This window comes from Balaenoptera borealis (genome assembly GCF_965194805.1).
Source record: "Balaenoptera borealis genome assembly, chromosome: 11".
In the NCBI taxonomy this organism is placed as follows: Eukaryota; Metazoa; Chordata; class Mammalia; order Artiodactyla; family Balaenopteridae; genus Balaenoptera; species Balaenoptera borealis.
This window is the reverse complement of record NC_138868.1, coordinates 5,934,061-5,957,113: the sequence shown is the minus strand read 5'-3', so window position 1 is coordinate 5,957,113 and position 23,053 is coordinate 5,934,061. Positions and strand designations below refer to the sequence as shown.

General features: G+C 38.7%; 1 protein-coding gene and 1 pseudogene across 3 annotated transcripts in view; one reads left to right on the top strand and one right to left on the bottom strand.

The window, feature by feature from the left end:
- TOP6BL (TOP6B like initiator of meiotic double strand breaks) overlaps positions 1 to 23,053 on the top strand; it is a 95,357-nt gene that overhangs the window by 63,368 nt on the left and 8,936 nt on the right. For both annotated transcript variants that reach the window (XM_082340887.1, XM_082340888.1), the window contains exons 9-13: positions 1,710 to 1,860; positions 5,041 to 5,187; positions 9,107 to 9,228; positions 10,711 to 10,821; positions 14,354 to 14,452. In XM_082340887.1, coding sequence (XP_082197013.1) covers positions 1,710 to 1,860; positions 5,041 to 5,187; positions 9,107 to 9,228; positions 10,711 to 10,821; positions 14,354 to 14,452 — 630 coding nt within the window. The remainder of the gene's footprint in view (positions 1 to 1,709; positions 1,861 to 5,040; positions 5,188 to 9,106; positions 9,229 to 10,710; positions 10,822 to 14,353; positions 14,453 to 23,053) is intronic.
- On the bottom strand, positions 19,413 to 20,038 carry LOC309605249 (histone H3-like centromeric protein A pseudogene; annotated as a pseudogene). The gene has a single exon. The product of its transcript is annotated as a histone H3-like centromeric protein A pseudogene (transcript).

The window sequence follows — 23,053 nt, the reverse complement described above, 5'->3', positions numbered from 1 at the left end:
AAATGCTTTTGGCGGAAGGAAAATGGTACCAGATGGAATTCTGGATCTACTCAAATAAAGACGAGCACTGGAAATCATAACTATTTGGGTAGATATAAAAGATTTTTGCCCTATTTAAAAAACCTCTTCAAAAGATAATTGACTGTTCAAAAATATCAACAGTGTATAAGACTTAACAACATATGTAGAAGTAAAATGTGTGACAATAGCACTAACGCCAAGAGGGGAGAAATGGAAGTACATTGTTGAAGGATTCTCATACTATACATGAGTGAACTGTTACAATATCACTTGAAGGCAGACTGTGATAAGTTAGAGTTGTATACTGTAAAGCCTAAAGCAATCCCTAAGTTAATACCACAAAGAGTTATAACTAATAAGTCAAAAAAAGGGATAAAATGGAGTTATAAAAAATACCCAATCCAAAAATAGAAAAGAAAAAAAAGGAAATAAAATACAAGGAACAAATAGAAAACAGGTAACAGGATGCTAGATTTAAACTCAGCCATAACAGTATTCATATTAAATGTAAATAGTTTAAACAACCCAATTAAAAGACATTCACACATTTTGACTCTTCAGATATTCCACTCTTATTCTGAGTTTGCAGCACCTAAAATCTCCCCTGGCTCTAAACAGTGAATGTGTTGGCCTCAGCTAAAGTGTTAATGCCTTCTTGGATTTGTGATGGAGACTTCATTTATAGGCACTGCCTCCCTTTGCTCTGTTGTGACTTTCAGTAATGCCCCAGTGCCTACTGGGTAAGGATTTTAATCTTCACACTTAATGCCTCATGTTTACCCTATGAAAAAGAGGATGAAAACAGAAAGATACAGGAAAATATATATTCTGGTCTTATTAGCCTTGGTTCAGGGGACAACAGAGTTTAGGCAGTCGTTCTTAACTGGGTGATTTTGCCCTCAGAGGACATTAGGCAATGTCTGGAGACATTTTGATCCTTATGACTGGAGGGAGAGGTGATATTGGCATCTAGTGGGTAGAGGCCAGGGATGCTGCTAAACATCCTACAATGCACAGGACAGCCCCACAATAAAGAATCATCTGGCCCAAAGCGTCAACGTGCCAAGGTTGAGAAACACTGGGTTACAGGGAGGGTGAGGGTAGGAATGGGAAGTCAAGAGAAGGAAACCATTTAAGGGCCTACCTTCCTTAGTCTTGGTTAGAGAGTAGGTTGCAGAAGGTGAAGTGTTTCCCTCTCAATCTGAATATACTCAAATACTTACTGGGAAATATTCCTTTGTATATACTTTTATTCTAGCATGTATCACATCATATTACAGTTTACTGGTTTTTACATGTATCTCCCATACTATAAATATAACTTGACGGTAAGTATTAAATCTGTATATTCATCTTTGTATCCCCAGAACTTAGTACAGTGTAGTGTTTAGCCTGTGGTACCATTCAAACCTATGATTTAATGAGTAGGAGCAGTAAATAAACGAATTGTCCCAATACTATATTTGTAGCTCACACTCATTAAACCCAAAATAAATTCCTGGGGATTCTAGTGGATCTATCTCTGGCACCTCACACCTATCCTTAATGTGGAAAAGGCTTAATATGTAATCGCCTAGCACACTAGTTTATTTCTGAGAGTGTGAACCAGGTCAGTGTTGTGTTTGTTTTATGCATATAAATACAGTTATAAAAAACTAAAAATTTGCAGTTTTCTTTAGCAACTATACATATTTCTATATGGACCTTCAGGTCTGCCTCTGATATTGCCAAATCCGGAGCAGCCAACTTCTACTATCTTCAAAGATACCTCTTATTTCATTAACTGGAAGAAATACCACTTGTGTATGGTGCCCAATTTGGATTTCAATTTAGATAGAGGTAAATCTCTCTCTCTTTGTTTGCATAGGAATAAAGAACTCTGGAGAATATTAGAGAAATGCAAGGAAATATAAATAGCAAGTGTATATAAGAATAGGGCCTAGTGATCTGATGGCTTAGGTTGGGGGGTACAGGTGGGAGTCTGGCTAAGTTTGAGATTCCACATGAAGTGAGTCAAACAGGTGTCAACAGGCAAAGCCCCATCAGAGCCTAACCGTTCTGGCATTACGTGTTGATGATGGTTCTCCTCATTTCTACTGCCTTCTCTATTCCTGGCCCTCTTGATGTAGTCAGTGGGCCTTCACCTTCCAGGGACTTGTTCAGAGGGTTTCTATTGTACCTTAATCCATCAACTCTGGGGTTTTAGAAAGGTTAGTAAAGTTGCAAGGACATCTTTGAACTATCGCGGAAGAGAAATATTTCCCAATGAAATGAAAAAATCCATATAAAATTACTTAGAAAAATTATAATACTACATAAAAGCAAGGCAGGAGTATAAACCATATAGTAATAAACCTAGGAACCTGACTGTACTATTCATATAGAGCCTAACCACATTGGCTTTGGGTGAATCATACTGAAAGTTGGATGCTTAATAATTAGACCAAATAAAACTGAGAAATAGGAATATGCAACCATGAGCTGATGTCTAGGAGCTTTATAGTCTTGAGTTTGACTGTTGTTAGCTAGAATCCTTTGAAATTTAGAAGGCAGTCTGTTCAACTGGATCCTGAGGAAGTTCACCAGTAGCGAGGAGGTATTCTAGAGTTGTGACTGGTATGAGAAGATTGAAGCCTGCCGGTATAGGGAAGTACCTCCGGGGGAAAGATAGAATCTTCATCTTGGAAGTAGGCCTCGTGGTAAGACACTTTTTCTTGAGTAGGTAGTTATTCCAGAGGGCGGAATGAAAGAAGAGTGTCCTCAGGCTTCTGGAGGTAAGTGGTTTTGTGAAGAAAGAATGTTTGGTCTTAATAAGGCTGTGGCCACAGCTGTGGGCTGCCCCTTAGCACTTATATGGGGCCATCATTGAGGGTGAAGTGCTTTCCTTGCTCCCTTGGGTAATGGCTGCCTACCGCACCACCTGGCCCAATGAGGGGGAGTACCTACTACTCCTCTTCCCTGGCAAACTGTGGAAGATGTAGTAAGAGAACAGTGTCCCCTAATGGCTCTGCTATTGTACCAAAGAGAGCCTTTTGGAATTGGTTTGGCTTTTATCTTGGGGGTGTGTGTGTTAGTGTCTGGGTACCTGAGTCCAAATCCTGTTCTCTCTTCCTGGTTTTAACCCTCGCTAGGAGGGTCTTAGTAACTTGAATGGTGATTCATGTTCCTCTGAAATTGAGGCAAGTGAATGTGAGTGAATGATATGTATTATTGTCTATTACTGTTATTTGTTTAAACTGAATTGGCTATTTAGAAACTGAAAAAAATCCCTGAAAACGTCCAAGATGGGACTCTTATGACGTTCTAAAAACTGGTTTTTGCATAGGCCTGAGAGGAAGTTAGCTTTCTAGAAGGAATTGGTATTTCTCTTCCTGTGTCTTTGAGATGTAAATAATCTACCTGGGCTCTCAGGAACTTTAATTACCTGTGATCCCTGAGAGTGAAGAAAAAAAAAAAAAGGCCTTTTTAAACTCTAGCAACAAAACTGTGAGATCTCTGTGTCCATATAAATAAATGTGTCTATGTGTACCTTATAAATATGAGGTGTCTCTGCCTCCAAATGGCACTGCCAAGATTGGTTTGTGGATGAGCTCTGTTTAATTGGCTTAAGAGAAATTAAGCGCTCATATAAACTCTCAGAAATATAAAAGAAACTCCAGAATGAATTTCAGTTTGACGTGATATGGGAAATATTCAGTACTGAATGGATATCTGGTATTGAAGCTAGCTTAAACTTGTTGGTTTGATTAATATAGACATGTCTTTAGAGTCATCAGTGTTAAGTATAATACTTCTGTTGTACCTAGGCTTATTTTGAGATCAAATAAGACCATATTTGTTGCAAATTTGTCAGCAAGGAAAATATCTTGCTATGATGAAATTTTAAGTAAATGTAAATGAGATAAGCGCCTTAAGGTAAACTCTATAGGAATAATTATGTTTTGGGAATGTCTATCTAGAATAGTTTCTCCAGCTTTTGATAACCATGTTCTGCCTGCTGTCTGCCACACACAGTGGGGTATCACTCCAGGACCTTGCTTCAGACATGTAAGATCCCCCTATCCATTAAACCACTGATGTCTCTGAAAAAAAAAAAAAAAAATTTTTTTTTGGTCTTAACAAATGGGATGTCATGCCATCAGGATTTTTTAAATCTCGAGGGCTCTCCATATCTCCTTTTCTCTTTCATTTTTATTTTCATGCTTTGTTGATTTCCTTCATTTTTTGCCAATTTGTGATGCCTAAACTTGCTCAGTTAATTTTGGAAATGAATAGCGTAGAAAATGTCCGCACATGTCACCTTCCCTCATTACAGAACCAGGATCCACATGGAGGTACTTCTCTATATGGATCTGGATGGAATTTAGGACTATAGTGATTATATTCTAGAAAAAGACCATAGGGATCAGATTACTTGGGAATACAAATATTATTCTGTGGTTAAGAGCACAGATTTTGGAGTTAGTCTAAAACAGTTCCACCACTTCCTGTCTCATGTTGGGCAATGTATTTAACCTACCTGTGCCTCTTTTCTTGCCTGTAAAAGAGCATAAGACTATGTCCCATGCCATAGTGTGGTGAAGTCTGAATGTTGAGATAGTACATGCCAAGAATTTAATGTGGTACGTGGCATGTGGTAAGCATTCAATACAAGTTAGCTGTTATCATTATCATTACTCTTACTAGCTATACCTACTTTTTACTAGCCTCTTATTAGTGATACCTACCTTAGAAAGTTACATGAGGAGTGAATGAATTTCCTGTATAATACGTCCCAGTAAATTCTAAGGAATGCTGTTTGGTTTGCATTTTATACACCCAGTTGTTATTTTGATGTTCTTCCTGTGAGTCACTATTATTTGCTTTTATCATGTGGGTAGAGAAACAGATTCAGGAGGAGAAGGGAGTGTTCAAATTTAGATTTATCTCAGATCCCTCTTTGTTTGAGGTATAGGTTCTTTATTCACTTAGCATTTTGAAGGCTTTACTTAGGATACTCTGTAATATCTTGTCCTCTAGATTTGGTGCTTCCAGATGTGAGTTATCAGATGGAATCCAGTGAGGGGGATCAGACTCAGAATATGGACCCCCAGGGACAAACTCTGCTGCTTTTTCTCTTTGTGGACTTCCACAGCGGATTTCCAGTCCAGAAAATGGAACTCTGGGGTAGGTATAGGAGAGTGGGGCTGCCAGCTTGGGTGTGCTTAAATGTTAAGAGAATAAAGAAAGGAGACTTTACATGATGCATAAATCTGAATAGATGTGTTTCTGTAAAATAACTCATTTCAATGAAAAACCTTGCTTAAATAAGTTAAACAAATTATATGCTCTACGGGAAAGATGTATATCTTGAAGCCTCACTTAGATGATGACATTCCCAGATTTGGTTGACCAGAAATCAGCAGACACTTCCTGTTGGTCCCTACAGAGTATATTACCTTAGATGGGTAGTTCTCAACCTCAGCTGCACAATATATTACCTGGGGAGCTTCTAAAAAATGCCCAAACCTCACCCCCAGAGGTTCGGATTTCCTTGGATTGAGGTGGGCCTCAGGTATCAGTATGTTTTTAAAGCATTTCAGGCTTGAGAACTGTTCACCACCCTACTGCTTTTCCAAGTGGAATCAAGAAAAGTTATCAGTTTTACTTGGCCTTAATGCAACATCTCAGATTGAACACGAGGAGCTGTGGGAGTACATTGGTATGAATGGCTTTGTGTGATTGCCACATCAACCTCTGGAAAGGGAGAAATTGTCCTTGTTCAGGCATACAAATGCCTTTGGCGTTTATCTAGCAGATAGGTGATAACCTGTTATCAGAAGGTCTCTCTGTTAGTGGTAAAGCAGTGATTTCACTGTTCTGTGGTCCATGAAACACATGCATCAGAATCACCTGGAGTATTTGAAAATGTGCAGCTTCCTGGGCAAGGATTAACTCATTGTTTTGCTAATGTAAAAAATCTGGTATGGCTCAAGAATATGCATTTTTAACAAGATTCTCAGGTGATTCCTAAACATAGTAAAGTTTGAAAACCACTGAGTATGAGTATGAGAGTTGGCTTATGCATTTTTAATCCAGTAAAGCCTGAGACATAAATTTAAGTGTTTCTCAGTGCCCTCCTAAACTTTGAAGGAAGAAGCAAGAAGTGGAGCTTATAAATGTCTGGGGAAATGTTCACAAGCCTTCCTTTTGGTGTTCCTGATACGTTTTTGGGTTATTCTTTCTTTGTGGGCGACTGTTTTTTCTTGGGACTTTACTCTCTAGGCGTTCCAGTGCTATTTGGTGTGGCCCTGCTTCCACTGAGTCATAGAGAAATGAGACAGCTTACAACACCAGACCAGAAGACCTCACATTGCTGCCAACTATTTGTTGAACCTGTGGGGTTCTTCCTACTGCCAGCCTTCCATGCCTCTCCTACCTTTTTCCATCATGTATATATTCTTTAGGAGAGAAGCACTGCTTTCCAGGGCTCTGGCTTGTAACTCTTTTATTTGAGGAGCTGGTGTTCTCTGGTGCCCCACTGTGTCCATTCATTAAGGCCCTGGAATGGGAACATAGAAGAGACCCAAACTAATGAGGCTTCCAGCAAGGAGGTCAAAGGTGAGAATGCCTAGGGCTATTATCCGACCTGTGCTGGCATGGACAAAGACTTATAAGAGAAGCAGCTTAGTATGGTGGAAAGGACTTCAGGGTACAATCAAGAGACCTGGGTTTAATTTTAGTTCTGCTACCAAATTCCTTAATGATTTTTTGGGAAGCAAGTTGCATAAATCATCTGATCCTTCCTTTTCATATGTTTAACATGAGATTTTTAGACTAGGTGCTATCAAAGGCCCTTCCAAGTCTAAAGACCCTCTTAAGATGTAAGATCTGCTATCTTTGACAGTTTTTTTTTTTTTTTTTTAAGGTTGGTCTGCTAGAGGGAGCACCATGTTCAGTCTTCCCTAGGATGACATAAAATCTGGTACCACATTCTGAATCCTATTAAACATACTTCCTCAGAAACCAGGGTTACCTATCATTATTATAGTACTGTGAGAGTTTGTACACCTCTGTTTAGCTTGACTCTGAAGGCCTGCAGCATCTCAGGTAGTGGTACTCAGTACTGGTTAAACAGAAATCCATCACTGCATTAGTAAACATAGTAGTTATCTTTTAAAATTTCCTTATACATCTGAGAGTTTAGGACTAGCCTTTGAAGAAGATGCACCGTAAGGGTAGGTAGGTATAGATACATGGATATAGATATATGTAGTAATTTTATTTTCTTTTCCCCCTCTTCTTTCTCAGATCCTTGAAAGCTTTCTCCAGAGCTCCTTTTAGGAAACAGCTTGTGCAGAACTACAGTCTGTTTCCATGTGTCTTAAAAAAGAAAATCACTTAATTGGCCTTCTGCCTACCTTGTCATGGTAACTTTTCTATGATTAACTCATTTTGCCACAGTGTTAAAGGCATCTGGTGGTATCAGCAGTTTTAGGGATGAAACTATAGCTTTTTAATTAAATGTCTGCTTTCAAAGGGGCTCCAACTGATTTCTTAAGGCTATTCTTAGGACCAAACTATAGAAAATAGTAATCCACATGATATCATAGCAATAGCGATATTTTCTCTTTGAATATTGCAATGTACATTTCAAAACACTTTATATATATTATCCCAGTTTATCTGCACAAAATACCCATGAGAGCAGGTGGTATAAAGACACTTTCTGTACTAAAATGAGAAAAGTGAAGTGACTTGGTCACTATTAGTTGATAGTAGAATTGACGCTAGAATCTATGTTCTTTTCATTCCAGTTCCAGACCCCTTTTGAGCAGAGCAATTCTTCCCTTCCCTTCCAGGAGAGCATCATGGTGCCTTGTGGTAGAAAATGTTCCTTCTGACTTGCATTTTTTTTTCTGACTTGCATTTTAATTGCAGCCCTGAGAAAAGCCAGCCAGCCTTACCTTTGAACAGACCATACAGGGAGTAGAAAAACACTGAAAGAAGAAAGATTAATTAAGAAGCATTTTCTCCAGGTGCCCCAAAAAATAAATTTGTCTTCCTGTATTGGTTGTATCAGGATCATCAATGCTGGCATATTGTTTAATGACGTATTTTGCCCATCGGTCTCATGTGTTAGCTTTTCTGAAGGATGCTGAGCAGTGGTGCCTATGGTTACTTTATCAGAGATAGTCCCTCATTTAAAAAGACCTTATACCAGCAATTCTCAGATTGTGAGTTTTAACTTTTTCTTTTTTTAAAAAATAAATTTATTTATTTCATTTATTTACTTTTGTCTGCATTGGGTCTTCGTTGCTGCGCGCGGGCTTTCTCTAGTTGTGGCGAGTGGGGGCTACTCTGTTGCGGTGCGTGGGCTTCTCATTGCAGTGGCTTCTCTTGTTGCAGAGCATGGGCTCTAGGCATGTGGGCTTCAGTAGTTGTGGCACGTGGGCTCAGTAGTTGTGGCACATGGGCTCAGTAGTTGTGGCTCACAGGCCCTAGAGCGCAGGCTCAGCAGTTGTGCTGCACGGGCTTAGTTGCTCCACAGCATGTGGGATTCTTCCCGGACCAGGGCTCGAACATGTGTCCCCTGCATTGGCAGGCAGATTCTTAACCACTGCGCCACCAGGGAAGCCCTTAACTTTTTCTATACCACAGCGTATCTAAAAGGATTGATACCCTGACAGTAGCAATGGCTCACCACAACAGTGACGCTCAAATAGGAACAGAGTAGAGTTAGACATACTCTCCAGGAGGTTTTTCCTTTCCTTTGGGAGCCACCAGTATCATTGTTTATAGTATATAGCATATATTTCTGTTTCTGATGTGAATTAAACAGGATTCCTCATTTGATTCTTCAAAAATAATGTCATTCTTCACTTTAATTTTAGTGAGCTTTCGTTCATTTGTAAGTGGGAATTGGGTAGGTTTGTAAATTGCTGGGGGTTTTTGTCTAAAAAAGTAATTATCTGTGGATAGGCAGAAGTGGCTTCTTTTTTCAAGCAGCCTCTTTCCCATTCTCAGCCCTGACTCACAGCATATGAACAGCAGTCTTGAAGTGGTCATTCTCACTCAAGGTTACCAACATTCTGCCTCCCCTTAGGAGTCCACACTTTGCTCACAACTCATCTCAGTGCCATTCTCACGGAGAGCCACAGTGTGGTGCAAGATTCCATCCAGGTCGCTGTGGACCAGGCCTTGGAGCAGCATCACCAGGCTGTCAAGGTAATAAGAAATTCACAACTCCCTTTCTCCTCTCTCTAAGAAAAAGATAGAGTATATGGCAGACAGGGCCTGAGAGCCCTTCCTCCCTGAATGCTTCTTCCTCTCCTCTTTGGTCATCTGGGCTGATCTTTTAAAAAATATTTATTTATTTATCTGGTTGCACCGGGTCTTAGTTGCGGCATGCATGTGGCATCTAGTTCCCTGGCCAGGGATCGAACCTGGGCCCCCTGCGTTGGGAGTGTGGAGTTTCACCACTGTGCCACCAGGGAAGTCCCCACCTGGGCTGGTCTTATAAACTGAATCTAGCCTAGGAACTTGGGCTTTAACTTAGATGGGTCACGGTAACCAGCTTGCTTAGTCTTATCTCCTAGTAGGTGAGTTTGAATAAATACGGGCAGAACAGTAGACCAGGGAAAATGACTGATAACATACCTCTTTTCTTTTCTTTTTTTTTGAGTGTGAACAAATTTTATTTTCTTTTTGGAACACATGACTTACGATGTGAGTGTGTTTTTTCACAAGCAAAAATGAGCTTGGTTTTGCCTGCCTGTTAGTTTGTTTTCACCACTCCCATTATACCAGGGGACAGGAAAACATTTATAAAAGAGGAACAGTAAACACTGAACCCAGGACACTATATTCATTCTAGGTGGTTTTACACATTGAAGTATTTTTGTATATTAATTATTAATTTGTAGTGTCATTAATGTCTTCTTCCCTCTTTCACACATTGAAGTGCTATATTATTGACTATAAGTTCTGGATTAATTGAAAGCACATGCATGCACTTGGCCTGAAAATTTTTTTTATTGAAGTATAGTCGATTTACAACATTGTGTTAATTACTGCTATACAGCAAAATGATTCAGTTATACATATATATACATTCTTGTTTTATATTCTCTTTCATTATGGTTTATCATATGATATTGAATATAGTTCTCTGTGCTATACAGGACTTTGTTGTTTATCCATCCTATATATAAAAGCTTACATCAATGCATAGCTATCTTATCTATATATTTCCCCTTCCCACACATGTTTCTAGAGCTGCTGTTTCATTAAATCTTACATTCTTCCGCCATTTCCTAATCCTTTATAACATCACTTTGTCTTCTTACCTGACTTTTTGAATCCCTCCATCCTGTGTACTTTTGGTAACACATTTCTTACTTCATATGGCCTCCTTTTCAGGGAAAAGACAACTACACTAAAAGGGTAAAGCTTAAAGCTTTTTGTTTTTTAATAGTAAGTATATCTGTTTTGTTGCTCAGTGTCTTACTACGTGTCTTTTCTGAATGTATCTATGTCAATAAGTCTAAGTGTCCTTTGTCATGATCTCAGTAAGTATTTTTGGTGGAGGGGGAAGAATTTTTGAAATCCTGCTCTGACTAAAATCTTTGGTCGCTTTGTGATTCTCTGAACCAGCAGTTTGGGGTTATTATAAACTGCGGTCTCCCGCTTCCTTGTTTTATTCTCTAGGCTCATCAGAAACTACAGGCCTCACTCTCAGTGGCTGTGAAATCCATCATGAGTATCATGACTGGAAGCACAAGCAGCAGCTTCCGAAAGACATGCCTCCAGACGCTTCAAGTTAGTAGGAGGTTGGGGATGCTTAAAAGTGCCAGGGTTTTAATGACATTCTACTACCTATCTGAGTAATATGTGCAGTGCTCTTAGAAACATTATTTACTTTGATCCTCCTGTGATTCTACATAAGTAAGTGTTTTAAGAAATGTTTGTTGAATGGATAGTGATGCATATACTATTTTATAAATGAGAAAACAAGTTATTTAAAATTTCTGTTTCCTTTTGATCATACAGGTAGTTATAAGCAGAGCTAGGATTAGATCAGTGATTCCCAATTTCTTATTGAAGAATGTTCTATTACCTCATGGCAACAGAATATACTGAAAATGAGCAACCATAAGCATTACATGTGTTTGGCAGTATGGAATAGTGTAACAGGGTTTGGAATCAAAGGCCTGAGTTCAAATTTTTGCTCATTTGTTTACTAGCTAGGTGGACTTAGGCCTGTACTGAACTTCTCTGAGTTTCATCTACAAATTAGAAAAAAATAATAGTACCTCACAGGGTAATTATGAAGTTGAGAGCTAAGTGTGAACCTGCATAACACATTGTAGATTCTTTTTTTTTTTTAATGCTAAAGTTTTAAGTTTTAATACATTTCATCTTAAATTGTCTTAAGTAGTATGCAATGGCTAGTATTTTATTTTATTTTATTTGTTTGAATTTTATTTTATTTATTTTTTTAATATAGCAGGTTCTTACTAGTTATCTATTTTATATGTATTAGCGTATATATTTCAATCCCAATCTCCCAGTTCATCCCACCACCACCCCCCCACCCCTGCTTCCCCCCTTGGTGTCCATACGTTTGTTCTCTACATCTGTGTCTCTATTTCTGCCTTGCAAACTGGTTCATCTGTACCATTTTTCTAGATTCCACATGTATGTGTTAATATACGATATTTGTTTTTCTCTTTCTGACTTACCTCACTGTGTGACAGTCTCTACAAATGACTCAAGTTCATTCCTTTTTATTGCTGAGTAATATCCCATTGTATATATGTACCACATCTTCTTTATACATTTGTCTGTCGATGGGCATTTAGGTTGCTTCAATGACCTGGCTATTGTAAATCATGCTGCAATGAACACTGGGGTGCAAGTGTCTTTTTGAATTATGGTTTTCTCTGAGTATATGCCCAGTAGTGGGATTGCTGGGTCATATGGTAACTCTATTTTTAGTTTTTTGAACCTCCATACTGTTCTCCATAGTGGCTATATCAATTTACATTCCCACCAACAGTGCAAGAGGGTTCCCTTTTCTCCACACCCTCTGCAGCATTTGTTGTTTGTAGATTTTTTGATGATGCCCATTCTAACTGGTGTGAGGTGATACCTCATTGTAGTTTTGATTTGCATTTCTCTAATAATTAGTGATGTTGAGCAGCTTTTCATGTGCCTCTTGGCCATCTGTATGTCTTCTTTGGAGAAATGTCTATTTAGGTCTTCTGCCCATTTTTACACATGGTAGATTCTTAATAAATATTGGTTTCTTTCCTTCCTTCCTTCCAGTGTGTGCTGACCAAATTATCAGAGGGGTAACACATTCTTTCCATGTCACTTCATTTTTTTGTACTTTTTTTCTTGAAAAGATAGTGTAATATACATAAAATTTAAAATAATAACTAATAAACTTTATCACTTAATTTTTGCATATTATCTCATATACATTATACTATATAGTCATAACCAAAGTATTTTATATTCATATATAATTTGACCTTTTCCCCTGTTTCAACAGTCTTAAAATTTGTATTGGTTAACCAATATTCCACTGTATTAGTTTAATCTAATTTAATAAACCATTCCCCTAATGACAGACATTTAAGTTGTTTACATTTTTTCTGCCAACAAATAGTACTTCAGTTAATACCTATATGTGATCGCTTGCTTCTTTTGAATTATTTCCTAGAATAAATTTCTATAAATGGTAATGGGTCAAAATGTATAACACCTTTATAATCTAGTGCATCTTCTCACAGCTTCAACTTTCTGGGTCATGGGGGTAGCACAGTGAAAGTCAGCCCTAACTTTCATTCTAACTGGCTATGAGATCTTGGGTGGGTCACTTCTCCTTTGTGAATTTCAGTTGTCTCATCTATAAAATTAGTGTGTTCATCCCCAAGTTCCCCAGGGCTGCTTCTTTATAGTCAGGGGTAGCGCCACAAGTTTGGGGGCCCTTGCAAAATGCAAAAAAGGGGGGAAGCAGTAAAGATAGTAAAGTATAAAGCTTTTAAATTTCTTCTGCAGTTTCATTTGACTTGTCTGGTGTTTTTTATTTGCTAGTTAATGTTCTCAGTAAAGAAAAATTAAAATTTTACATTATTTGTATAAATTTTATCATTCATTTTCATTCTGTGTGGTGCCAGTTTTAAATGCAAATATAAGAGCATTTAAGTGGTATGTGGCATTACTGAAATTATGCAATTTATATTTCATTGCTCGAGCATGCATATGTATTTTGTTCTAAATAGAATTATGGAAAGCTGCATGAAACTGTAACTGAGCAGGACCCTATGGGGCCTTTCCTATAGGGGAAGACCCCTCCACCCATGTCCTCTGCTTTAGCTCCTCTGTGAGGTACCTAGATAACGGTATATGATGCACATTTCCTGAGTTGTTTTATATATGTTTTAAAAACCCTCACCAAATGGAGGATTCTAACTACTTGATGACCATGAGCAGTAGCCTACTGGAGCTTGAAGACTGATAATGTTACCTCCTGTGACACCACCCTGTTACCTCACCATCAACCAGTCAGAGAACTGTGCATGAGCTGATCACATAACGTGCGACTCCCTCCTTCACCTGGCCTTTAAAAATACCCCCCTGAAACCCATCAGGGAGTTCAGGTTTTTTGGAGCATTAGCTACCCTGGACTCCTTGTATGGTGCCTTACAGTAAACACTGCACTTTCCTTCATGACATACATACATACATACATAAATAAGTAAAAATAAAATGAAATGAAATTAGTGTGTTGTATTAGGTGATTACTCTGGCCCCTTTTAACTCTAATATCCTATCAATACAATTCTATACTAAAAAGTAGAGGTTGTTACCCATTCCTTAATGGATGCAAACTAAATTACTGTTCCTTTCCTCCCTGAAAGATTTATCTGGGGAAAAGTTCCTATATCAGCCTTAGTTGTTCAGTAGAACCTCTGCTCTCTTGGAACTTGTTTTAGAGGAGAGCAGTTTATATAACCTCTTCACGAACAGATGGATCTCTGGGATATTTATCTCCTATAGAGATAGGAGAACAAAGACCTTGTTTGAAAGATCTTGCTTAGGTAACAGAAATTGGAAGATATATAGGAGCCACAACTACCTGTCTCATGTCAAGTATCCCAGACCTTCTTTCTACTTATCCTGTGTCCACAGGAACTAAGGAAACTTCTAATACAACATGAAGGATGTCAGTGGTTTGCCTTTCTATTAGTCTCGATCTCTCCTCATATAAACTTCCTGTGGGTACTTACCCTTTGGTTGCCAGTACTGGAACTCAACATATTCTGTCTCTGGCCCATTTTAGGCAGCTGACACACAGGAATTTGGGACCAAGCTGCATAAATCATTTCATGAGATCACCCAGAACCGATTTCTTCACCACTGCTCACGTGAGGTGAAGCAGGTAAGTGTAAAGTAATAATAGGTACTTTGGTGGAAATCTTCCATATTGATGTATGAGAACCCTGAATACACAATGGGTAGGTGTAGTACTTTAGACTGCACAATCTGAGGTTAGCCTTTTAGCAAGGAAGCCTGTGGTTTAGAAAAACTTTATAGAACATAGTATTACATAGAGGTTAAGAGCATGGTTAGAGATGTCACTTGAATTCCATTTCTGCCACAAACTAGTTGCATGGTGTTATTATAGAAGCTATTTATTCCAAGTCTCAGTTTCTTTATCAGTAAAATAAGAATGATGCACACCTAAAATGATCGTTGTGAGGTTTGAATAAGATAATGTAAGTAAACTGCTAAGCACATAGCTACTTTTATGAGGATGATGATATGATGGAATTCCTATGTTTAGTTTTGCCTAATGAAAAACATACTTTTATCTATTTACCTTTTTGGATGCTGGAGATACAGAGTTGCATTAGTTGGGGTCTCTGCCCTCATGGAGGTCAGATAGTTATAGGCTCCTCTAATGAGTGAAGAGAAATCATAGCTGGGAAATTTTATGTATTTCCAGATTCTGGGTGTAGGTAGTAGTAGTGTTTCAGCTGAAGCCCACTTTTCTGGCTCTCTTGGCAACCATCAGCAGGATTGACTTTTCTGGAATTAAAGTGTAAGATGAGTAAATAAAAGAGATTAAGAGGGAAATGATTATACAGTGGCTTCTGGCCAAGATAGAGTAACAGGGACCAGATTTACCCTCCTGCCTGAAATAACCAAAAATCTGGACAATAACAAAAAAAACAACATATGAAACAATGGTTCTCAAGACATTGGGCCTCAGACAATGGATGGGATAGTCATTCCTGAGAGATGGAAAACAACGAAGTGAGCTCTATGAATGCCCTTGCACACTGCTTAGAGAAAGTACAGAGACTGTGGAACGGGGAGAAGGAATCCAGGCAAAGCCTAGTGGTGTCCCTGAGTTGAACAGATGAAGCTAGGAATCCAGGGATGCTAAGGTAGCTTAAGCTTTCAGGGCAGAGTACCAGAGAAGAGAGAGCTGCACAGAGAGAGAATTCTGGAGATCTGCAGAGGCTCCTCTCTCTAGTATTCAGTTGAGTACTGATCAGCTCATTCATGTGAAGAAACCATCCAGGTAAAGAACCACTCAGAAGGATTACAGGGGACAATAGGCAGAGCTTACACAGGGCTGGGAATAGTGCCTATTCCCATCAACCAGAGAGCAAAGTCTTATAATTTACGGAGCATCAGGTAAAATACTAAGAATAGCCTTGCCTCAGAAATGGAAAAAAATTACATCTACAATAAACACTCCTTGGTTCTGCCTAACAAAGCTCAAAAGCAGAAGCAAGACCTAAAAGGATCAAGTGGTTTCCAAGTAATTCAATGGCATCTCAGAACAAAGTTCAAGAATATTTATAAGAATACAAAAATATCCAGCACCCACCAAGGTAAATTCACACTGCCTTGAATCTAATAAAAAAAATAACAGACATGCTAAGAAGCAGGAAAATACAACCCACAATGAAGAGAAAACTCAGTCAATTGATCAATCAGTCAATCCAAACTGATCCAGAACTGACATGGAAGTTAAAATTAGTAGACAAAAAACAGTTATTCTTATAACTGTATTCCATATGTTCAGGAAACTAGAGGAAAGATTGAACATATTCGTAAGAGATGCGGAAGGTATAAAAAAGACCCCAAACAAACTTTAAGGTGAAAACTAATGTCTCTGAGGTGAAAATTATACTGGTTACACCGAATAGTATCAATGGCACATTAGACACTTAAGGAAAAACACATAGCAATAGAAACTATCTGAAATTAAACACAGAGGGGGCTTCCCTGGTGGCTCAGTGATTAAGAATCCACCTGCCAATGCAGGGAACACGGGTTCGATCCCTGTGTGGCCCGTGTGCCACAACTACTGAGCCTGTGCTCTAGAGCCCATGAGCCACAACTACTGAGCCTGCATGCCACAACTACTGAAGCCCACGTGCCTAGAGCCCATGTTCTGCAACAAGCGAAGCCACTGCAATGGGAAGCCCGCACACCACAACAAAGAGTAGACCCCGCTCACCACAACTTGGGAAAGCCTGTGCGCAGCAACGAAGACCCAACACAGCCAAAAATAAACAAACAAACAAATAAATAAATAAATAAAAATTAAACACAGAGGTTAAAATAATAATAGACTATTGAGCATCTGTGAGTTATAGGACAACTTCACATAGGCTAATACATGTATAATTAGAGAATCTGAAGAAGCAGCAGAGGCAGAAAATATATTTGAAGAAATAATGGCTGAAATTTTTCCAAATTTGATGAAATCTATTAATCATACAGATCCAAGAATCTCAACAAACTCCAAGCCCAAGAAGCAAAGAAAACTACACCAAGGCACATCATAATTAAATTGGTTAAAACCAGTGGTAAAAAGAAATCTTAAAAACAAACAGAGACAAAAAAAAAAAACCTTTTTATATAATACAAGGAAACAAAGATAAGGATTACAGCAAGTTTCTCATCAGAAACCGTATAAGCTAGAAGAAAATGGAATAACATCTTTATAGTACTGAAAAAAACCCAAAACCTGTCAACCTAGAATTCTTTACCCAACAAAAGTATCCTTAAAAACAAATATGAAATGAGGACTTTTTATGACATACAAGAGATGAAAGAATTCATTATCTGCAGACAAAAAATATAAATGTAAAAGAAGTTCTTCAAGCAGAAGGTGATACCAGATGGAAACCTGGGTCTACACAAAGGAATGAAGAGTACTTAAAATGGTAACTATGTGGATAAATATAAAGACTTTTCTTATTATTTAAATCTCTTTAAAACATAATTAACTTTTTAAAGCAAAAACAGTAATAATGTATTTTGAGGTCTATAACCTATGTTAGAAGTAAAATGTATGACAACAATAGCGCACAGACCAGGAGGAGAGAAATGGAGATGTATAGTTGTAAGGATTTATGCTATCTGTGGAGTGGTATAATATTACTTGAATAAACTGGTAAGTTAAAGATGAAAGGAACCATCAAAATAACACATCAAGGAGTTATACCTAATAATCCAAGAAAGGAGATAAAATGGAATCATAAAAAATATTCAACCCTCAAGAGAATGAGAAGACAAGCCACAGGCTGGGAGAAGATATTTACAAGACACCTCTGATTAAAGGACTATTATCCAAAATACACAAAGAACTCTTAAAAATCAACAACAAGAAAAAAATTTTTTTTTTTTTTAATATTTATTTATTTGGTTGTGTTGGGTCTTAGCTGTGGCATGTGGGATCTAGTTCCCTGACCAGGGATCGAACCCGGGCCCGCTGCATTGGGAGTGCGGAGTCTTAGCCACTGGACCATCAGGGAAGTCCCCCAAATTTTTTTTTTATAGTCATAGATAGATAAGCTTTATTCCAATGTCTACATAAAAATGAGTTGATGTCGAACAGGAAAAGGTTTTTCCAAAGGGTTAAAATTTATCAAACAACAGAACTTGGTCCTTTTCCCTTTAGTTTGTCTCTCAATTCAGTTGGCTGACACATCATTATTAGTATCCACCCTCACTAATCATTTTCACCACACACAATATCTAAAAGTCTTCGGGTGGCACTTCCCATTTCTCTGGAAATCTCTTAAACTGCTTTCAGTTACAAGAGATGGGCAAGGTTTTTATCTGCTCATACTCTACTCCACTGGAGACAAAAACACATCCCTGAATTCTCTCGTTTAAATTGTGGCTGTTGGCAAAGTGTCCAAATGAAGAACTTAACGCTAACACACAAAGAACACAGTATAATCTCTGTATAATAGTAACTTCGCTTTAACTTTTTCTCATTAAAGAATTACTTTTATTATCTCTCCACAAGGAAGTTATAAAAAATACCTGTAAAAACATTGAAAAGGCTCTTAAAAGTCCTGGAATGAAAAATTCTGAAGTATAAATTATGATACATTGTCTATGATTTGTAAATAAGAATAAAATAAATTCTACAAGCTAGAATTTCTGAATGATTTTGATAGGAATTTACCAGAAGGAGCCAGAACATCAAACCTTAACAATTTCCTATTTTCATCCCAATTGAGTTTTTTTTTTTTTTTTTAAATTATTTATTTATTTATCCATTTATGGCTGCGTTGGGTCCTCGCCTCCGTGCGAGGGCCTTCCCCAGCTGCGGCAAGCGGGGGCCACTCCTCATCGCGATGCGCGGGCCTCTCACTATTGCGGCCTCTCTTGTTGCGGAGCACAGGCTCCAGACGCGCAGGCTCAGCAGTTGTGGCTCACGGGCCTAGTTGCTCCGCGGCACATGGGATCCTCCCAGACCAGGGCTCGAACCCGCGTCCCCTGCACTGGCAGGCAGACTCCCAACCACTGCGCCACCAGGGAAGCCCCCAATTGAGTTTTTGAAAAGCTATATAATCTGTCGACAGGCACAATCCACACAGGAACTTGCTGCTGCCACTAATGATGAAGTCAATCTGAAGGACAGAGATTTGTATGCTGGATGCGCCAGGCTCTTCCATGCAACTGATTGAAGTGGTCGTCTCTTATTTTTTCCCTTATGTTTTAAATAAAAGTAAATATACATATGGTAAAAAATTTAAATGGTACAGATCTAGAAAAGATGGTCCACATCATATGTCATCAGGGAAATGTAAATTAAAACAACAATGAGATATCACTACACACTTACCAGAAGGGCCAAAATCCAAATGCTGGCAAAGATGTGGAACAACAGGAACTCTCATTTATTGCTGGTGGAAATGATTTGGAAATGTCTTCCAAATCATCAGTCGTATGAATAATTTGCAAAGTGAAGTCAAACTTGGAGTCTCCTCATCTGAAAATTATTCTCAGGACTTTCAGAGTGTGTTGACTCTGTCATATATTACTTCTGTTACAGAGGAAAGCCATGCAGTCTCCTTCTTAAAAAAACCTAATTACAAAAGCAATACGCACACTCTGCTCAGAGACAGCAAGTCCAGGCAGCACCTTGTACAGGATCTGGTCCTGGTTACGGGCAGATTCCCGGGTATCATCCAGAGTCACGGGCGGCAGGAGCTCAGCCGAGCCCTTCCTGAATGCCTCGGATCCTCCTGGCCAACGGCACATCCTTTGGGAAAAGAAGGACGCGGCTGGCATGTAAGGAGAGGAGATGGGCATCCTCAAAGAGATGAACTAGAAACGCTTCTGCTGCCTCTTGTAGGGCCAGCATGGCCTGAGCTTGCCAATTGAAGTCCACACCACAAGTGAATTTAACACATATTTCTCTTGCCAGGCGGCAGAAGGGGGTTCTTCCTTAACAATAGGTGTGTGCTCTTCTCAAGAGTTCGAATCTCCTTCAGAACCCAATGTCTCCGGCGAGCAAGTTGATGGGAGGATGTGCCTAAGTATGGGCCCGGCTGGGCGGCGGCGGGAGCCGGGCTTGCGGTGCGCCTCCTTGGGGCTTCGGGCTTAGGGATCTGTCGGCGCGGGCCCATGGCAGGCGCTCAGGGTTGTGGACCCGCGGCTCTTTCTCGGCCTTCTGGGTCCAGAGGCAGAGGCTGGCGTCCAGGTGAGGGCCAGCAGCGCCCCGGCCGCGTGCCCCGGCTGGGTGGCGTTCAAATTGCCCGCTCTGCCATGGATTCACTCAACAAAAATTTTTAAATGGGTCAAAGACCTTAACAGATACCTCACGAAAAATGGCATCAGATAGCAAATAAGCACATGAAAAGATGGTCCACATCATATGTCATCAGGGAAATGTAAATGAAAACAACAATGAGATATCACTACACACTTACCAGAAGGGCCAAAATCCAAATGCTGGCAAAGATGTGGAACAACAGGAACTCTCATTTATTGCTGGTGGGCATGGAAAATAGTACAGCTACTTTGGAAGACAGTTTGGCAGTTTTGTATAAAACTAAACATACTCTTACCATGTGATCCAGTAATCATGCTCCTTGGTATTTACCCAAAGGAGTTACAACTTATGTCCACACAAAAACTTGTACACAGATGTTTACAGCAGCCTTCTTCATAATTGCCAAAACTTGGAAGCAACCAAGATATCCATCAGTAGGTGAATGGATAAATAAACTGTGGTACATGCAGACAATGGAATATTATTCAGTGCTGAAAAAGAAATGAGCTATCATGCCATGAAAAGATATGAGGAAACTTAAATGCATATAAGTAAGTAAAAGGAAGCCAACCTGAAAAGGCAACATACTATATGATTCCAAATACAGTGCATGATATTCTGAAAAAGGCAAAACTCTGTGGAGACAGTAAAAAAAAAATCAGTGGTTGTCAGGGGTTAGGAGGAAAGGAGGAATGAATAGGGGGAGAACAGAGGACTTTTAGGGCAGTGAAATTATTCCATATGATAGTATAATGGTAGATATGTGTCATTATACATCTGTTTGAACCCACAAAATATACACCAGGAGTGAACCCTAACATAAACTATGAAATTTGGATGATAATGATACGTCAGTGTAGGTTCATCAATTGTAACAAATGTACCATTCCAGTGGGGGATGTTGATAATGGGAGAGGCATCAGTGGGGACAGAGGGAATATGGGAAATCTCTCTATCTTCTGCTCAATTTTGCCATGAACTTAAAACTGCTCTAGAAAATAATCTATCAAAAAATACTCAATCTGAAAGAAGAAGAAGATGAAAAAGAAAAGGGAACAAAGAACAGATGAGACAAATAGAAAACAATTAGTAAGATGATATATTAAACCCAGCCATATCAATTATCGTATTAAATATAGTCTAAACAACCCAATTAAAAGGCAGAGATTGTTAGATTGAATAAAAAGCCAACTATATGCTGCCTACAAGAATCCCACTTTAAATATAAAGACAGAAATGGATTAAAAGTAAAAGAATAGAAAAAGATATACCATGCTTACACTAATAAAAAGAGAGCTGGAGAGGGTATAGTATCAGACAAAGTAGAATTCAGAGCAAAGAATATTACTAGGGATAAAGAGGGTTACTTCATAATGATGAATATAATACAGTGAGTACAATGAACACAATAGCTCTAAACATTCATAAAACTTTTTAGAGAGTTTTTAAATGCATGAAGCAAAATTAATAGAACTCTAAGGAGAAATAAAGTCCACAATTATATTGGGAGATCGCGACATACCTCTCTCAGTAATTTGTAGAACAAGTAGACAGAAAAATCAGTAAGTCTGGGGACTTCCCTGGTGGCGCAGTGGTTAAGAATCCACCTGCCGATGCAGGGGACACGGGTTCGATCCCTGGTCCCGGAAGATCCCCCATGCTGTGGGGCAACTAAGCCCGTGCACCACAACTACTGAGCCTGCGCACTAGAGCCCGCAAGCCACAACTACTGAGCCCACGTGCTGCAGCTTCTGAAGCCCGCGCACCCAGAGCTCTTGCTCTGCAACAAGAGAAGCCACCACAATTAGAAGCCCGCGCACCACAAAAGAGAGTAGCCCCACCTCACCACAACTAGAGAAAAAGCCCGTGCGCAGCAACGAAGACCCAACGCAGCCAAAAAAAAAAAAAAATTAGTAAGTTTGTAGAAGTCTCAAATAACACTGTGAATTAACTTTACCTAACTGATACTTATAAAATACTCTGCCCAACCACAGTAGACTATACATTATTTTTAAGTATGCAAGGGACATATAGCAAGATAGACTATATTCTGAGCCATTAAATACATCTCAATAAATTTTAAAGGATCTGAGTCATATAAAGTATGTTTTTGACCACAATAGAATTATTATATTTTATTATAATAAAATCAATAAGAAAAAGATATCTGGAAAACTCCAAATATTTGGAAACTAGATGACACACTTATAAACAACCCATGGGTCAAACACAAAATCAAAAGAGAAAGTAGAAAATATTTTAATTTAATTAAAATGGAAGTACATGTTATCAAAATTTGTGAGACATAGCTAGTGCAGTACTTAGAGAGGAAAATACCTGTGTTAGAAAAGAAAACGGTCTCGGGACTTCCCTGGTGGTTCAATGGTTAAGACTCCGTGTTTCCACTGCAGGGGGCAGGGGTTTGATCCCTGATTGGGGAACTAAGGTCCCACATGCCATGTGGTGCGGCCAAAAAGAAAAAGATAAAGAAAAAGGTTTTAAATCAATGACCTCAGCTTCCAACTTCAACTAGAATAAGAAGAGCAAATTAAACATAAACAGAAGTATGAAATAATAAAGATCAGAGTGGAAGTCAGTAAAATAGAAAAACAAAAGAGAAAAAAAATCAATGAAACGTAAAGGTGGTTCATTGAGAAAGAAGATTAATAAGAGAAGACACAAATTGCCACTAATATCAGAAATTAGAGAGGTGGCATCAGATATTAAAAGGATTATCGGGGAATATTATGAACACTGCACTAAATTTGACAATTTAGATTAAATGGAAAATTCCTTGAAAGACATAAATTACCAAAGTTCACTCAAGAAGAAATAGCTCCATATACCTGGTAGTTTTATACTATTAAGGAAGTTGAACTTTTAGTTAAAAATCTTACCGTCATGTTCAGATTATTTTAAAACTCTCAAACCTCAATAATAAGA